This window comes from Cibotium barometz, chromosome 1 (genome assembly GCF_041138505.1).
Source record: "Cibotium barometz isolate CiBa-2024 chromosome 1, ASM4113850v1, whole genome shotgun sequence".
Classification (NCBI taxonomy): Eukaryota; Viridiplantae; Streptophyta; class Polypodiopsida; order Cyatheales; family Cibotiaceae; genus Cibotium; species Cibotium barometz.
In genome coordinates this window covers 34,235,373-34,253,893 of record NC_141046.1, presented here as the reverse complement: position 1 = coordinate 34,253,893, position 18,521 = coordinate 34,235,373, and the positions used below count along the sequence as shown (strand labels likewise).

Here is an 18,521-nt window from a genome sequence, read left to right as displayed (position 1 = left end):
AACAAGTTACAGTGTTCATTTACTATGCCACTTATGTATGTATGTATGTATGTATGTATGTATGTATATACATACATACATACATACATACATACATACATACATACATATATATATATATATATATATACATATATATATATATACACACACACACACACACACATATATATATATATGTATGTATATATATACATACATACATACATACATAAGTGGCATAGTAAATGAACACTATAACTTGTTTGGTTTTTATGTTCCTTTCTTGGACTAGAGATTTGGCATACGATCTCCATGGTCTTCATTTACATATTTGATCTCATAGGTCATTTTAAACTTTTGCATGCATTGATAGAACTCTCTCTCTCTCTCTCTCTCTCTCTCTCTCTCTCTCTCTCTCTCTCTCTCTCTCTCGTGTGCACATGATCTCCATGGTCTTCATTTATGTAGGTCATTTTATACTTTTGCATGTATTGATAGAACTCTCTCTCTCTCTCTCTCTCTCTCTCTCTCTCTCTCTCTCTCTCTCTCTCTCTCTCTCTCTCTCTCTCGCATGTGCACATGATCTCCATGGTCTTCATTTATGTAGGTCATTTTATACTTTTACATGTATTGATAGAACTCTCTCTCTCTCTCTCTCTCTCTCTCTCTCTCTCTCTCTCTCTCTCTCTCTCTCTCTCTCTCTCTCGCGTGCACATGAGCACACATGTGCATGTTTAGTTGTGAGAGGACGAATGTATGCATGTGTAGGTGTAAATGTGAACGTTTGGGTCGATGCATGCAAGAACATGCATATGTGCACAATGATATTTATCTATGCGTAATTGCATGCGTACACTCACACTTTATAGATTAATGCTTAAAACAATCTAGTTAAGTAACATTATACACATACACACACACATGCACCCCCCCACACACACGTACACCCACACATATGTACACCCACCCCACACACATATGTACACATATACACACACATATGTACACCCACCCCACACACATATGTACACATATACACACACATGATAACCATATGAAAGCCAATATAGTGTGGAAGCCCCAAACTTTTTGCTTGTTCAAACAATTATTATGACTATACCTTTTCCTCTTCCTTTCCCTCTTATAATAATGTCAAAGAAAAAGGAAATCAAGAGGTTATTTGTGGTGCATTTTTCTTCTGTTACTGCCTAGTGTGTGACAACACATGGATTTGACACTTAAGCTTAAGACATTCTTGAGCTAGATGGAGAAATAAGTTAGTAGATGGTTTATTTGCCAATGAGAGGGATTTTTTAGAACTAAAATTTGTAGCAAGGAAGATGAAAAAGGAAAGATCACATTGTAGCCATATTTGGTAGTGATGTGTGTGAACACACTAGGACCACTCGCGGGACACTTTTTCCCTCTTTAGGAGGTTTTTTCCCCCATGCCAATATACACCCATCTTGGGGTATACTTATCATCTTTATCCAGCACATATTTATTATCTATCTACCATCTCATTGTGTGCTCCCTTGAGCTTCTTCAATGTGTGCGTATGTGTATGTGCATTTTTGCAACCTTGTTTCCAACATTTAGTATTAGAGGAAATGCTCCTCGCCTCATGTTGGTGTTGCCTACCCTTCCCCCGAGTTGCATGTGTTCTTGAATCGGAGCAAGGAGCCCTTTTGGGAGAAGAAAGAGGTTCGTGAAGTGCGTTGTACTTTGTACTACGTTTGGCAGTCAGATTTTTGTTTTGGGCACGTTTTGGGAGTCATTCGTGGGATTTTTGGTTTTTTACACAGATATCTTTCGGGACCATATTTACATTGTTCATCAAAATCTGGAGTAGTATTACCTACAAATGGATGTGTAGATACGCGTGAAAGCATCATCATCATTTACTCACCACATCAAATCTTGTCTACGAGCTACACCTCAGTGACATCGATCTCTATATCTTATGAGTAAAATTTCTACTCACTTTACTCTATATTTCTTTCATACACCTTGCACGTCTCCATTATCAATGGCCTTATTAGTAGTCACCGTAGTTGCATCAAAGGATCACTTAGCACTTGGCAGGTTGCATGATTACTTGCTTGGGTATTATAAAAAATGGCCGACAGTGATGTATTTCGGATGTTATTCGACTGAGGATAAGCTTAACGGGACCAACTATCCGTTATGGTCCTATATGCCAAAGGGCTATGGGATGTTGTGGTTGGTACTGAGAAACGTCCTGGTTCCTCTGATGAACACAATAAAAAAGGCACATCTATAGACACGGACTGAATTTCACATGGTACGTTACCACATGATAGCATATCTCCTACGTAGTAGGAACAAAAAAAGTGGGATAGAAGAGATGCGTAAGCACATGCGTTTCTTTCTTTGTTAGTCAAGAGGAGTATCATTCCTCACATTTAGTCATATAGCACTACTAAACATGCTTGAGATGCACTTACGTCATTGTACTAGTGCTTGAGAAATTTGTAGCAAGCTTGACGATAAGGCTGTTAAATGTATTTTTGTGGGCTATAGCTCAGAAGGTAAAGGTTATTGTCTCTATCATCTAACTACCAAGCAAATTCTTGTGAGTAGAGATGTATTTGTAGAAGATGCAATTCAACTCTTGCTTTCGTGTAAAAAACATCAAAATGTATGTTCGCAAGACATGTTTGACACTCTCCTTCCATTGTTCAATGCAAGAAACATTGATGAAGAGCACTTGGGTACTCAAAGGAATGCTGAAAATGAGCCCACACAACTTAAAAATCAGCATGTTTTTTAGCCCATAGATTAGCCTATTGATGAGGCAAATGTGTATAATGTAATTGATGCGGAAAGAAGGAAAATTGAGCAGTTGAAAAGTGTGTCAAAATGGCTGGTGTAAACATTTACGTGACAGCAAATTGGCCACTCCTTTGCCTAGCAGAACATGTGCAGGTTCTCATCATGTATCTCATGTTGACATAGGTCATGCTCTTATTGCCAATTTATGTAATGAAGAGGAACATGTCTCCTTTGATGAAGCAAATGAATCAAAACAATGGATAAGTGCTATGCAATCTAAATATGATGCTTTAATAAAAAATGAAACTTGGGAGTTGTCAAATTTGCCTCATGGGGCAAGAAGGCCATTGACACGAAATGATTTTACAAGCTTAAACGTAAAGTTGACGGTAGTGTCGAGTGATACAAAGTAAGCTTGTTACAAAGGGTTATGCACAGGGAAAAGGTATTGACCATGGTGAGACCTTTGTACCTACATGTCGTAGGACTACCATGTAGGGTATCATTGCATTAGCAGCACATAAAGGTTGGAATGCACATCAATTCGACATCAAAAGTGCTTTTTTGAATGGAGATTTGCATGAGAAGTTCTATGTATCTCAGCCTTGTGGTTTTGTTCAGAAAGGTCAGGAATCAAAAGTATGCAGATTAAAAAAAGCTTTATATATTCGTAAGTAGGCTCCTAAAGCATTGTTTGAGAAGATAAATGCACACTTGGTTGCACAAGGTTTTTGCAACAACAATCCTAATGATGGTACCCTCTACTAAAGATGAAATTTTGGTCATCGTGCTATATGTGTTGATGACATGTTGCTCATAGGCTCTAATGATGATCATATTTCAACTTTTATAGTAGCTGATTTATAAAGGTCTTTTGAAATGTCAGACCTTGGCCCGTTGCACTATTATATGGGCATTGAGTTTTGACAGCATAATAATGGCATTATTATGTTGCAGACACAATACATAGAGGAATTGTTGAAGAAGTTCAATCTTGGAGGCTGCAAACCTATTGCTACACCTATGGAACTTGGTTTGTGACTTAGTCTTGAAGATGTAGGTGACCTTTTGATGCTGGCATGTATCAAGAAGTTGTTTGAATGCCTTATCTTCTTATGTAACACTAAGATTGACATTCAGTATGGGGTCTTAGTATTGAGCAGATTTATGCATAGCCCAAGCACAAAGCATCGAAAGTCTATCAAATGGGTGTTCTCTTACCTAAATGGCACTAAGCACTTTGGGTTCTTTTATCCCAATGGGGGTAAATCATAGTTGCATGCATTTTGAGACTCAAACTAGGCTAGATGTTACGACACACGAGTGTTCGTGAGTGGTTTTTGCTCACGCCTTGGTGATTTATGTATATCATGGCTTAGCAAGAAGTAACCCATTGTGGCCACTTCTAGCTGTGAAGTTGAGTACATGGCAGCATTTACAACTATAGTTGAGTGTGTTGGCTCAGACAAATTATTACTGGTTTGGGTATTGGTGAGTCCTTAGACACTACCATCTTTACTGACAATCAGAGCACTATGGCAGTTATACGAGGAGTCCACTTTTTCATGCTTGCACAAAGCACGTTGAGGTGCATTTCATTACGTCAGGGAGAGATGCTTCGGAGGGGAAATTATCTTGGCTTATGTGCCAACACAGGACATGGCAGATTTATTCACAAAGGCTCTCTCATGAGAAAAGTTTGAAGCTTTTCGCAAAGCTTTGAGCTTACTTCCCTTTGGGTATTAGTTTGGGCTCCCTCTCACATTCCAAAGAGCCTGGCATATCTCTATACTTATTAATGCCAGTTCACCCCTTGTTCACATATCACTCCTAGGGGGGATTTGTGCCATATTTGGTAGTGTTGTTTGTGAACACACTAGGAACAACTGGGGTGCTTTTTCCCTCTTTAGGAGGTTTTTCTCCCGTGCTAATATACACCCATCTTGGGGTATACCAGTAGGATGATATAGGATTGTCCCTTACATGTGATGCTCATATTCTTGTAGGTCCATTTGTAGACCAAAACTACTATTATGTAGGTACCCTGAGGCCACACCAATTACTTATAGTAATTTTGACCTAAAGATAACCGGTTAACTTAGGTACCAAACAACTCCACAAAAAATTGTGACTTCTCACCACATGGTAGCCTTTTCTTGGCTCATAGTTTTTTTTTAATGCTTCCCAAAAAGAGTGCTTGCATTGCTCATCTAACAGCTCTTTACCCCCCTTCCTCTACTCTTTCAAACATCTTGGTCATAGCATATACGTACATGAGGAAATCCATTGCAACAACCTAGCTATCTATTGATATCATAGTCCATGTACTTGCATAACATGCAAGTATAGGAGGAAATCCATTGCCAACAGGACCTCATTGCTAATTGTGTTTGATATTATATCCCATCTAGCTGAGGAGTAGCCAAATGTGAGTGAATTCACATCTGAGAGTGAGCTAGCTGGTGGAGATCCTTATTGAGCTTATTAGTGGAAGAGGCAAACATAACGATGCCACCCACACATATGTGATCAATCACCATCGCTATTTCTCTTTTACCAGGGATTAACACCAAATGGAGGAAGTCTATGTCTTTGTGTATATGCTTGCTTCAGTTCGGTCTAGACATAGTCACCATGGACATTTTTAAGTCATGCTAGCCAAGTGTGAACGCTAGCCACTTGTATATAAGGTAATTTTGAAAATAAGCATAATACACAATCATTCCCACTCAAATAGAATTCTTGTAAGTTATATTCTTCCCTCTTCTCCCTGCTCTCTTGCATGAGTTCTTTAGGATCCTTGCTTACTTATTAGATAGGAGTGGTTGTAGGTTCTCCCTTGTATGAGTTTTCCCTTTCTTCCCACCTCTTGTGAGTGAGATCCATAGCATAGGAATCCTTTTTCTCACCTACATCAAGGTGGATCAAGTTCTTCCTCCACACCCCATGGCTATGGAGATCTCCAATGTGATAATGAAGTGAGGATCTAAATGATGGGCTAGCATCCACAACCAAGAAGTTGCATTTTCGGCAAATACCCAATGACAAGTGTTTTGGCAAAGCTAGGTAAGCTTTTAACTCCCCCCTAGAGGAGGAACCTAAGGGCTTAGCTCTGAATTTGATCTATTCTAAGATCACCTAATATTGTATGTAGGGAGTCACACTCCAAAAGGCATATTATATTGGAGACTTTAATGTGCTTATTTTGTTGTTTTAAATCTTTGCTACATTAGGTTTTAGGATATTCAATATTGTCTGGTGTTGATTAGGGAGTCACACTCCAAAAGGCATACTGAATTGGAGGAATGTGTTTATTTTGTCGTTCTCAATCTTGGTTGCATTAGGTTTTAGGACATTCAATTTATAGGTTTTGGAAGGGAAAACCTTAGTTTTCTTGGCTATTTGCATGATTTTCAGCTCAAAAGGCTTGGATTTCATAGCGAAGAAAACCCAATATTATTTGGTGTTGATTAAGGGAGTCACTCTATAAGGCATACTATATAGGAGCCTTGAATGTGTTTGTTTTGTTGTTTTCAATCTTGGTTGCATTAAATTTTAGGACATTGTTTTGGAAGGGAACCCTTGGCTATTTGCATGATTTTTTAGGTTCAAAAGGCTTGGATTTCACTACATTATTTCAAGGGATTGCTTAGCCTAAATGAATATGGGTGATATCCAATACAAAAACCTTGGCTTGGAGTTTAGAGTGTGGGAAGTTATGTTTTTCTTGTTCTTGCATTGCATGCATGTGGTAGCAAAAGAGCACAACAAATAAACAAAAAGAAATCATTAAGAATTTTATGTACTTGCACAAACCCCTTCAGTAAGAGTAGGAACATTACATACCCTCAAACTAGTCCAAAAGGCCAAGAGAATTAAGAAGTATGTGTAGAGAGCTCTTTGGAAGCTTTTGTGATCCTATAGTCTTGCGAAAATTTAGATGTGACATGAACCTACACAAAAGTGATGTGAGCCTACATAGATGTGTGAACTTGCATGAAAGTGATGTGTGCCTAGTCTGAAACCTATGTTGAACCCCATAGTAGTTGGACTTAACGTTGTACCACAAGGGCAGTTATTAACATCACCTTGAAAACTTGTATGGCCTCATCGACCCATGTCTCGGAATGATCTCCATGTTAGAAAATCTACCGGCACCTATTTTAAGGAAAATTCTTGTCCTTTCCAAATTGTGGTTATTAAAGGCTCAATAATTATAGACCAACCTTGTCATGAGACACAAGTTTGACCTACACTAAATGCTCTCAATAATTGCACATCATCACAAACATAGGCCCAACCTACCACGTGGAACCCAAACTTTCTTGAGCCTAGCAAACCAAACTCACGTGAGCCAAGCAAACCAAACATGTGTGAGCCAAGTAAGCCAAACCCACGTGAGCCTAGCAAACCAAACTTGTGTGAGCCTAGCAAACCAAACCCACTTGAGTCTAGTAAACCAAACCTGCACGAGCCTAGCAAACCACCCACATGAGCCTAATCTTTAAACTTGTGTGAGCCTAGCAAACCAAACCCACTTGAGTCTAGTAAACCAAACCTGCACGAGCCTAGCAAACCACCCACATGAGCCTAATCTTTAAACTTGTGTGAGCCCAGCAAGTTAACAAACCCCATTGAGTCAAACTTGCATGAGCCTACATCTATAAACTTGTGTGAGCCCACAAGTCAAATTCCATGTAAGCCTAGTTGCTCCAAAATCATGCGAGCCTAGTAAACAAAAAATATGTGATCCAATTTCATCGAGACTCACATGAGCCAAAAATAAAATAAAAATTATGCATTTTTTAGGGATTTTTTGTGCTCGTGTGCGTGTGTGTTTTCATGCCATCGTCAACAGCCAGTAGGTTTTGAACCCAATATCTCATGTCCATGTGATTTTTGATTTATTTTATTTTATTTTCAAAAATAAAATAAAAATCATGCATTTTTGAAACATGTCCATGCGATTTTTTAAATATGAAATTGGCACCGTCTCATCGAGTGATTCTATTCAAACCCAAATAATCTCAAAACCATCATGGTTTCATAATGGTTATTTTCTAATAATGTTGCTAATCCCATAACCAAACTAGACTTATCTAATCTAGCACACCACTGCTAACCACATCTACCAACCAATCAGTGTTAAAAGGCCAATTCAATCTAGAAAACCCTTTGGTTTGGTCATCAATCCACCTAGCCTTTATTCCCATCAAACAATTGATACACAACATAAACCTTCCAAGATAAGAAGACAAGCTTTCGTCGAATTTACCTTAAGCGAGTATTCTTGGGAATAAGTGAGCCAAATGTTGATCCCAAGCAAGGAATGCCCCCATTTGTCAGCCTCAGCCAAGCAACCCCATTATCACCTTTGAGTAAATCGAGACAAGTCTATAACACTATCAAGGAGTGGGCAACAATCTAAGGCGTAACCCAACCTATAAGTGCATACAATGGAAGTAAGAGCACTGCCTATTAAGGGAGCCCACCTTGGAAACTTCTTTACTATAGAACCATGTCTAGTTCCTATCCATTCTCCAATGTAAGAAAAGCTAAATATAACCAGCTCTAGGAACCGCTCCTAAAATTAGAAGAGTAACCACCTAATGGGTCCTCACGTGCCACAGGCCCACAACCTTGAGCCAAGTAGGTGCAAGACTAGCACCATTAGAAACCACATAGCCTAACTCCATGAGGCTTGAAAGCCCAAACCTACAAACAAAGGCAATTTCCTTACATTCCACCATCGAATACATATGCAGACGACATGTTCAAGATGACATTGGAAGTAGGAAGGTGGGTTGCCAGGCATATGGCACCTAAAGGCTAAGAATTGATAAGGACTAAGCCTATGCGGATAACATATTCATGATGGCACAAGAAGTGGGAAGGGGGGTGGGTATGGAAGCACCTAGAGGCTTAGAACTGAGTAGGACGACTAAGCCAATCCATATCTCAAAGTTGATGACCAAATATGATGGAAATGGAGATCCAATTCAATATTTGGAAAAGGTTGATCAAGTTTGTAAAGCCATGGGAAGAGTGGATGATCCTACAAGTTTGCAAAGCCATGGGAAGATTGATGATCCTACAAGTTGTTGTACAAAGTAGGCCAGTGGTTCAGGTCACTAATTCCAAATATGATGGAAATGGAGATCCAATTCAATAATTGGAAAAGTTTGATCAAGCTTGTGAAGCCATGAGAAGAGTGGATGATCCTACAAGTTTGCAAAGCCATGGGAAGAGTGGATGATCCTATAAGTTATTGGACTTTCCTTGAGGGCAATAGTTTAGGTGACTCACTAAATCCACTTGAAAAGGCTACTTATGAAGTCACTTATGAGGTCTTAAGACACACGTTCATAGTTGCATTCTCACAAAGCATAGCCAGAGGGAGTTTCATTGCTCAAATGTATAACCTCAATAGGAGGAAGGAGAATCCATTTGGGGCTACATAGCTTTGCCAAATATCTCCTTATGAGATGCAGTCCCCAAGAAAGATCCGGTTGACTAGTCGCTCATTAATTTCCCGGTTGGTCTGAAGAGTAAAAGGCTTCATGACTATCTCTACAAGTCTTGAAACTATATCTTTGATGAGTGGTACTCTTTGTGAGGCAATTGACCTACTAGACCATTTGCAAGAGAGAATTGTGGACACATCCTCCAAATCCCCCTCCACACATAAAGAAGCCCAACCACAAGAATGGGCTCTTGTCAAGAACATGAGCATAGATGAGTTGGCATAAAATTTGTTCAATAGACTAGGTCAGCATTCAAAATTGCATGTATAGAGCGAGGAGGTAGTTGGTGGCTTGATGTGAGAAGAGCCGCAATACCCCAAGTTCAGTTCCAAGTGGCCCTTGCCAAGAGCCAATGAAGTTTATCCAAGGCGAATGTTTACAAACCACCAAAGAGCACCAATTTTTCCTCAACAATTCAACACAACACCAATAACCAAAAGGTGGCAAAAATTGATGGAGGTGGGGCTATGATGATCAAGGACAAGGTAACAATTTCTTGTACCAAATGAAAGGTGAAAGAGGATACTATTTTCCCATATATGCTTAAGCACAATATTTATATTAAGGAAACCAATAGAATGCTTTGGGTATGGCCCAAATCACAAGGTTTGTTGATACCTAAACAAAGTGCAATAAGTACAGTAACAAAGCATGTGCGAGAAGGATTGCAGGCGGGTGGGCCTTCTCTATCGAGATTGTCTAAAGTGGCATCAATTTTAACTACTTAACCACCGCAAAGTCATTTAGGTTGTCAATTCGCATCAACTATAGAATGTTAGGATGGCCTAATTTTTGTGTACACGTCATCATCAAAATGCAACCTATGTCCTCCAAAACCTTGATGGTTGAGAATGGCCACCAACATGAAGGGAATGGTCTCTACCCTTGCTCCATCACTTTTTTAACAACTAAAATGAGGTGGTTGTCTGTGTTTGGGGGGAGAGAGAGAGAGAGAGAGAGAGAGAGAGAGAGAGAGTTATATTAAACTCCTTCAAAACACCCAATGGGTCTATGAGACCAAAAGTGATACAATAGTGTTCATGTAATCTCATCATGGTACAAAAGAAAACAAAGACCAGAGCTATGAGCATGGAGTGTCAAATCTAAGCCATATGATACAAAGAGAGAGAGAGAGAGAGAGAGAGAGAGAGAGAGAGAGAGAGAGAGGCAAGAGGGAAAATCAATCCTATATTTGGTGTAATAAAACATACAAGAGTCTTATGTTCAACATAACAAAACCTGCAAGTTAAAGTATAAATGCAGGATCAAATCAAAGTTTACTGAGAACTAACTTCAAGTTTGAAATGCCACATGTATAGATATCGAGGGCCCTAGTAAAAATAGTGACATATGAGCACAACTTCAAGTGGTGGTTGGGAACACTTTGTCTTAGGAATGTATTCAGCTTTTGCCATCATGAATCACATCACATGTGCTTAACATTAAGCCAAAAAATCTATAGCTTAAAATGTGATTCATGTTGTGTTGATTAATGAGTTAATGCTTAGCAAACATGGATGTTCTTCCTAAGAGGCTTGGAACTCATTACATGAAGAAATTGCATTAATATACATGTTGAGTGTAACTAGTTGAACCTAAGCTATCAACTTAAAAGGATTATAGCACTTCGAAAGTATCCATTTATATCAAGTGCTTTTAATCCAAAGATATAAGGGAATCTTATGAGATATTTTGTAATGGTATGACACAAATTACTAATAGAAATTTTCTATTTGAAGAATAAACTATGTTGAACTTTATCATAATTTCTTTGACCATTGAAGATAAGGTTAAGGACCTTACTAGCTCTTAACAAGTCTAAAGGTCAGAGAGTACTTTTTTGCAAGTTTGACATCATGTGCTGCTTTATTTGGCGAAGTTGTGTTGCTTCCATGTTGAGAGGGATGGATTAATAAAACAAAGACTAGCAAATGTTTGTAAGGCCTTTGTACTTCAACGAATCATATGTGACTTTATATGGTTACGTATATTGTGAGTGTTTCTTGTGCTTCTGTGCATACAAGTTAGGGGGGGTCAAAATGTAAAACCCCATACTTTCAAGGGTTTTAAATTGAAAAACCCTTGCATATGCATTTTTTGCAGGTTTTAAGAAAACAAACCCTCTTCTATTAAAAGCGAAAGATGCTATCTTACATATTTTACCCATCCCCCCCCCCCCCCCTTTCTCTACTTTATTTTAGTGCCGAAGGACAGTTTAAGCCCATGAAGAATGCTAATGAGTGGCTTTGCATGCTCAAGAGCTCCTTCACTTTGTCAGTGTCACTGATGTGCAATAACCCTTGTGTGTAAACACACGGCACTTTGGTGGTTGGAGTTCTTAGAAAATAAACAGACTTGTTAAAAGTTGTTTGTTTTTTTTTTACAGAAGGGGTGTCTTTAAAATCCGATGGCCCTTGAAACACATGATATTCAAGGTTTCCATGTAATGGACTTGGAAAAGATGTGTGAACCTTTTGCACAGTATTGGGTGAGAAGAACTGATTAATTTGTGCTGACATGTTGCATTCTCGACAGAACAGAGGCTCCTCCTCTGCTTTCAGCTGGTGGCTTTGCCCTTCCATGTATTGCCGATGTTGAGGGTGATGCAGGTGGTTGAAAAGTAGTGTTTCCAATCAGCCAATATAAAGCCCACTTAAGGTCACACAACATATACTTAAGAGCCTTGGTCCACTTCTCATGACGATTGAAACTCTGTGTAACAGTAAGCCCTTCAACCTTATCATTCTCAATTCTGTAACACAAGTACAAGCCAACCAACCCCATATTTGAGAGGGAAATTCTGCAAATAGAGCCCAAATTATGCAAAAAACGATGCAACTGTGATTGCCATTATGTGGGATGTTTACTTGTATGGCAACTGAAAGCATTTCTCTGTCGGAATGTTGGCTGTCCGATCCTTCGCATTTGCGAAATCAGCAAATTCTTTGATACAAGCTAGAAATAACGTCATCGCCTTATCGTATCGTGTGCTCCAAAACAGATTAACTGGTCCGAACCTGGCCTCCAAAAAAAAGGAACTGTATTTAGAAACACTCAAGGATAAATACACTCGGGTTGCATGACCTAAAAAGTCGCCTCTTGAAAGGGTGGGTGGTAGTATTTCAATGAAGAGAAGGTGAAGGGAGGAGGGAAAAGGAGGAAGGAGGGTGCAGAGGTGGGGGGGTGTACGTATGGCTTACAGTTCATAGGTATTCTTGTTGTCTGCAATTCGAGGATAGCTTCCCATGGGCATTATACGATACCTGCATTCAGTTTACGAAGGCAAACTTTATAAGCAAGTGGGCATGATTTGGCTTGCCCACCCAACCATCCAATATTTGCAAGAGGAGTTGGGCATGATTTGGCTTGCCCAACTCCTTACCAGGCCATGGGCATGATTTGGCTTGCTCACCCAAACAACCAATATTTGCAAAAGGAGTTGGCTAGGATCAAAATGGGCCAACACATCTGATAAATGTATGCTACTCAACTATATATAAACTTCAAGCATAAAACTGCACATTCTGCAAAATATGCAAAGCACTAGCTAAACCAATCAGAGAAAATTACGTGAAAGTTAAGCGGCAGTATTGCGCCATGGTGAAGAGCAAGAGGCATGCCTGACCCCAAGCAGCATTGATTTCTTCCCATTCCACCTGCAACATAATTTCACAAGAAAGATCAACCTAACTACGGCAGGTACGCTAAAGCCCACGCGCCCACATTCACTCGCTCTTTTTTTTGTTGAAAATGCGACATACTGGAACACTAGGAAGCCGACCAAGGCGGAAGTTGTTTATGGTGCCAAACTCTCCATCGTGGCCAATATGGAATGCATCATTCAAGATATTAGTGTGTTTCAACATCTCCAATTGGGCTTCGGCGACCTCTATCTTTGCAAGTACTGAATCCCTCTCTTCCTGGCAAGTTGGAATGCAAAAAGTCACCCTTAATGAGACTTTTAACTATTGGAATAATTCTTGAAACTCTGATTAAGAATCTTCCCAATTAACAAACCTGATGGACCGTCAGTTGCAGCTTGAAATCATTGAATTCGTGCCAAAATCTGCAACACACATCTCTGTAAGTCACAGGTAAGCACGCTTATCATGAGAAGCATACAATATTTTATGCAAATTGAGCATGTCAGCCGCCAACTTATCAGTAAAATGGTACACACCTCTCTTCTAGTTCATGAAAGTGCCTAGATTTTAGCTCAAGCTCTTTAAGTTGGGCCACCACCTCCTCATTTTGTCGCTCTACTACTTCAAGGGCTGCTTCAATCTTTCTTTCCTCTTCTTCAACCTTCACAAGTAAATACGTGATGGAAAAAACCAACTATTCAGCACTCTAAGAAGATAAATCTTTACAAAAAGAACTTAGCATTGAATAAAACTTATTTCAAATGCCAAACATGCATTCAAAAGTGTACCACATAGCTTCACAGACTTTAACCTTCTTGAGCATTCCCCCGCTCTTTTAAAAAAACACTTGTTCTCCCTTGCAAAATAATTCTTTTTCTCATCCGACCTCCGGAAGGTGCTTCACTTAGCTCTGAATACTATGAGCCCAAAGGAGGCTGCACCTGAATACAAAAGGCAGTGCTGCTCAGTTGGAAGAATAGATGTTGAGGAGACCACAAGCCTGGTCTCCCCAACCTGGAGAATTAGCCACTGACTCATCCAGGGACTATCGTGCCTCTGTCTACCACCTGGGAGGCCACTTACTCTCCCACTGTAATGCAGACTCCACCCTGATTCCCAAGGAAAAGCTGGGGACCAGTAGGTGTGACTACTGCCACGAAGAATATTCCTGCAACGCTACGTGTGGGCGGCTGTGAGGTGATCCTCCTAGAGTACATCAACAATTCCCCAAAGGACCCTGTGGAGCTCCATACCAAAAGGTCAACTCGCACCTTTTGCAAAAGACGCCTCCTAGTCCAAGAACATTCTATGAGACAGTCCTCATGGCTGAATCGTACCACCATCAGTCTCTCAATGGCGTGATTATCTTCAAGGCGGGATTCAAGGGGTCGTAGTGGTAGTCAGTACGGGGGCAAAGCCTCTCCAAGTACGCTGCGTATGCGGGCGGAGAGGTGTATCCACTTCTCTTGAGCCTGCTGCCTGACCTGCTGTAGTGGGACCTCCTCCCTGTGGAGGTGTCTATAGATCCCATGCTCCGCTGTGAAGCTGAGGTGGAAGAAGATGAAGAGGTGTAGCCCCTTAGGCCCAGGGATGGAACAAAGGAGCTCTATCCTAACAATCTCTCCCACGAAGCACTGATGGCGTCAGTGACCCAAATGTCCCTCCCACCATTTGAGAGTGATACGCTGCCTAGTTTGGCAGGGTCTGGGTCACGGCCTCGTTGTCCCAAACCGTCCCAATGCAACCCTCCAACTTCAGCCTTAGTCACACAACAGTGAGAACATTTTAGCACATGGTCCTGAACAAATGCCTGCATCTAGGCTTGGTAAAACATCCACTTTACTAAAACATAAGTTCATTGTACTGCTGTAAGAGCATCAAGACATATACTGCCATAAGGCCAAATGAATCTGAACTTACGAGTAATTTTAAAAGAAATAAGAGAATCACCAAAAACAAACAAAATTTTAAACAAAAAGGCTTAATAGAGACACCCGAGAAAAAAAAAAGTAATAATAACTTGCAAAAATAGACACACGCCCACATACACACACACATTCTTTATTGAACCCTCTGATGTGAGGTGACTCTAAGTAGTAGACCGGCGCAGAAGCACAGACGAGATCGGAGCTAAAGCACAGTTGGTGTGACGAAGGCTCACGTCAATGTGAGGCAAGGGCACTCCGAGAGGTGGTCGGTGTCGAAGGCTCGTGTCGGTGGATGCAAAGGCACTCCGAGGTGGTAGATATCTGTAGTGGGCAGCAGAAGGTGAATGGTGCAGGCTTTGGTGACAAGGGTGCTGCAATACCTGAGGGGTGGCGAAGAGCAGGAGGGCTTCCGTCCTGATGTTGAATGATGATGATGAGCAGAGAGGGCTGCTATCCTGATGTCGAATGAAGATAAGCAGAGAGGGCTGCTGTTCCCATGATGTGAGCTGATGAGCGGAGAGGGCTGCTATTCCAACGATGTGATGATGATGATGCAGAGAGGGCTGCTGTCCCAACGATGTCAAATGAAGATGAGCAGAGACGGCTGCTGTCCCAAGTCGATGGAGCAGAGAGTGGGCTGCTGTCCCGAGTGTGCCGAATGAAGAAAAATGCAGATGTGATCTGCTGCAGGAGAAAAACACTGGAGCTGATGGAGCTGAGAGTGGGCTGCCGTCCCAAGATATGCTGCAGTAGAAAAACGCTGATATGATGGAGCAGAGAGTGGGCTGCTGTCCCAAGATGTGCTGAATGAAGATGAGCAGAGAGTGGGCTGTTGTCCCAAGGTGAGCTACAGAAAAAAACGCTGAAGTGATGAGGATCCAGGCTGCTGCAGAGGTAGGCCGGCAGCAGCAGCAGAAGATCCAGAGTAATGATGTCGAATATGATGTGGTATCTGCTGAATAGGAAACGATGTGTATATATATGGGGTGGGCTGCTGGTCGGCCCAGAACTGGGGCTGTCGGCCAGCAGCAAGAGACAAAAACCAAATAAAATCCTAAAATCCCCTTTTAGGGCTGGGAAAAATACCATATTCACACACTTGGCAGGTGTGTGGAAAGCTGGCTGGCGTCGGGATGAATAATGGAAATAAGATGTGAGGCGAGGATTGAGAGAGGGGCTGAGAGTATCGAAATAGGTGGCTGTCATGCACGGAGTCAAGATCATGATTCAGTGGAGACGGTTGACAGAAGGAGCTCCACAAACCAGACAGAACAAGACGGAAGTCTCAAAGAGTTTCCGGTTTAGTGATCATAAGAGCATAGTAAGGCATCACTTAAAACTTCAATGAAGTACTCCATTTCTACACGAATAAAACAAATATGTCCCCTCAGGAGGTCGTTCATAATTGGGCACTATCTCGTGCACATGAATGTTTCTATTGTTTAAACAATTAGATGCATATTTCTATTATTAAAATAACAACTTCCATTTCTATTATTAAAATAACAACTTCCTCAAGACACTTGACATTAAAGATGTGTTTTCTCCGAAGAAAGCGCAACATCCTCTCTAAGACACCATGCAGTGTACATACTCTGAAGACTTCCAAGCATGTTTAGTATTAGCTGCACAAGTGCACTTAGCACTAAACCTTTGATCGGGAAAAGTAAGAAGACAAGCATCATCATCAACTATAATTTAGTATTGCTTCCTCCTCTACAAATGGCCCTGCATTGGCATATGATGCACACACAATATCAGCTCTTATCCACATGGTGTGCAGCACATGCATGCTTGAATAACACGCAGCCATTGCCAGGGTGTACATGCATAACAGACTTGAGGGAGGAGGGGAAGGAGAAGGGAGATCTTCTCCATGACTGTTTTCTGGAATTGACCCCCTCATCCAAGACTTAAAACATAGGTCTTTATGCATACATCCAACAGGTTTCTTCCAGCATGGAGCATATATAAAGAGAGAGACATGTTCCATGAAAAGCAACACCCACTTCTTATATGTTAAAAAAAAGCATCAGATTACAAAAGATGGCTAAAATGCTTCACCTTTTGTTTTTCCTTCAGAAATTCCTCTTCACTGAGAGCATTGCTCTGTTCTTTCTCAAGGCCATTGATGTATGCTTCATATGCTCTTATGTCCCTACAGATTTCTTCTGCTTGCTTGTCAAGCTCTTTACATAATGATCTCATACACTCCAAGCAGAGAGGTTGTTCCACCTGCCATCGTTTCAACCTTAATCTTTATTACATAAAAATCTCAAAAAATAAAAAAAACAAGTTCACTAGATGGAAGAAATCTCACATTGAGAAAATGATTTGAAAATTAAGGTACGTACTTGCCCACCTGTGTTTGGGAAGAAGCAATGTCAAAAACACGGGTGAGGACATGGATGCTGGCATTGAAGGTTGCATTGGCCGAGTGTTGGGTGATTGCTCCCTCTGCAGCACCAGCAGCAGTAAAAGCTGAGGAAGGATGGATGCCTGCACCCTCAGCCATGGGCTCGAATCGATACATAGAAGCTGCCGCAGATGGCAGGACCACAAAGGACTCATCCAGGGCTCTGGCAGCAGAGGTTTCTGCTGGGTAAGTTTTCTCTGGGATAGGTGGTTGGTGGTGATGGAGGGCCTGATTTGCTGCGGGTAGATTGGGCAGTGGTCGCGGGCGAGGAGGAGGGAAATTAGGGTACTGGGGGACATTAGGGTTTTGGATGACGTTAAGGTTTTGCGGGAAATTAGGATTTTGGATTCTATGCTTCTGGAGAACCACGAAGGAATGGTCCATTCGTTCGCCTGCTACCCCATGAACTGAAGTAAGCGTTCCTTCAGCCGAAAAAGAATGGGTTGTGAGCGGTGCTCTGCAGGCCGTAGCCATGGCCATGGGCGTTCAGCAAAAAGCTTGGCAATCATACAAGGGTTTTTTCAAGTTTACCTGCTGGCCGTGATGATGGGTCTGAGCCGATTCTCTCTGCGAACGGTTCCGCTCCCACGATGCAGAGAGGATTCCTGCACATCTGGCAAAGCCATCTCGGTAGATTGGGGTCCACAGCAAACCCTCGCCCTGCGCCTTCTCCTCCCCCTTCCTTCATCTCTTAACGCAAGACAGAATTGGATCTGGCTTTTCTGGTACCTTCTCTGTGTCTGTCTCTGTCTTTGTCTCTCTCTCTCTAGGCCATAGGCTAGGCAGGCCTGCTGCCTGTGTTTTCAATACTAATTAAGTAATACTACTAATCTTAATTATTGCAGTAATACTACTATAATAAACTAAGATTAATCACTTAATACTATTTTATATAGTAAGATAACTATACTAAACAATAATTATTCGCTTGCTAAAGAGTGATCATAGGGGCCAAAAGTGAGATATAAAATTCAATATGCTTCGAATGAATCAAAGAACGATTTCTCTCTCTCTCTCTCTCTCTCTTTTTGGGATTGCCCTTGGGATGACATGAACCCGGGTTCAAGTCTCTCCGTCGATTGGTCTCTCTAGATCAATAAAGTCAACGTTAAGCGGCTCCGTCTCTCTCTCTCTCTCTCTTTGTGGTCAAGTACGGCTCGTTCTCGTTTGTGTGTGGAGCAATAATTGCACCTCCCTCTCTCTCTCTCTCCCTCTCTTTGCATTAGGGTCG

At 41.2% G+C, this 18,521-nt stretch overlaps 1 protein-coding gene across 2 annotated transcripts; it reads right to left on the bottom strand.

Annotated features, from left to right (window-relative positions):
- Positions 1-11,633: 11,633 nt before the first annotated feature.
- ATG6 (AUTOPHAGY 6) lies at positions 11,634-18,110 on the bottom strand. 2 transcript variants are annotated; one of them, XM_086801017.1, is made up of 10 exons: positions 17,822-18,110; positions 17,237-17,712; positions 16,939-17,109; positions 13,483-13,607; positions 13,320-13,383; positions 13,064-13,222; positions 12,873-12,958; positions 12,503-12,565; positions 12,170-12,319; positions 11,634-12,054 (listed from the first exon to the last, which is right to left on the bottom strand). In XM_086801017.1, exons 1-10 carry the CDS (start codon positions 17,976-17,978, stop codon positions 11,805-11,807), a joined length of 1,701 nt encoding a protein of 566 aa, XP_086657143.1. In that variant the 5' UTR covers positions 17,979-18,110; the 3' UTR covers positions 11,634-11,804. The 2 variants fall into 2 exon arrangements, with proteins under 2 accessions (XP_086657143.1, XP_086657147.1); XM_086801021.1 differs by having other exon boundaries at positions 13,320-13,368; positions 17,822-18,109.
- Between the last annotated feature and the right edge of the window lie 411 nt (positions 18,111-18,521).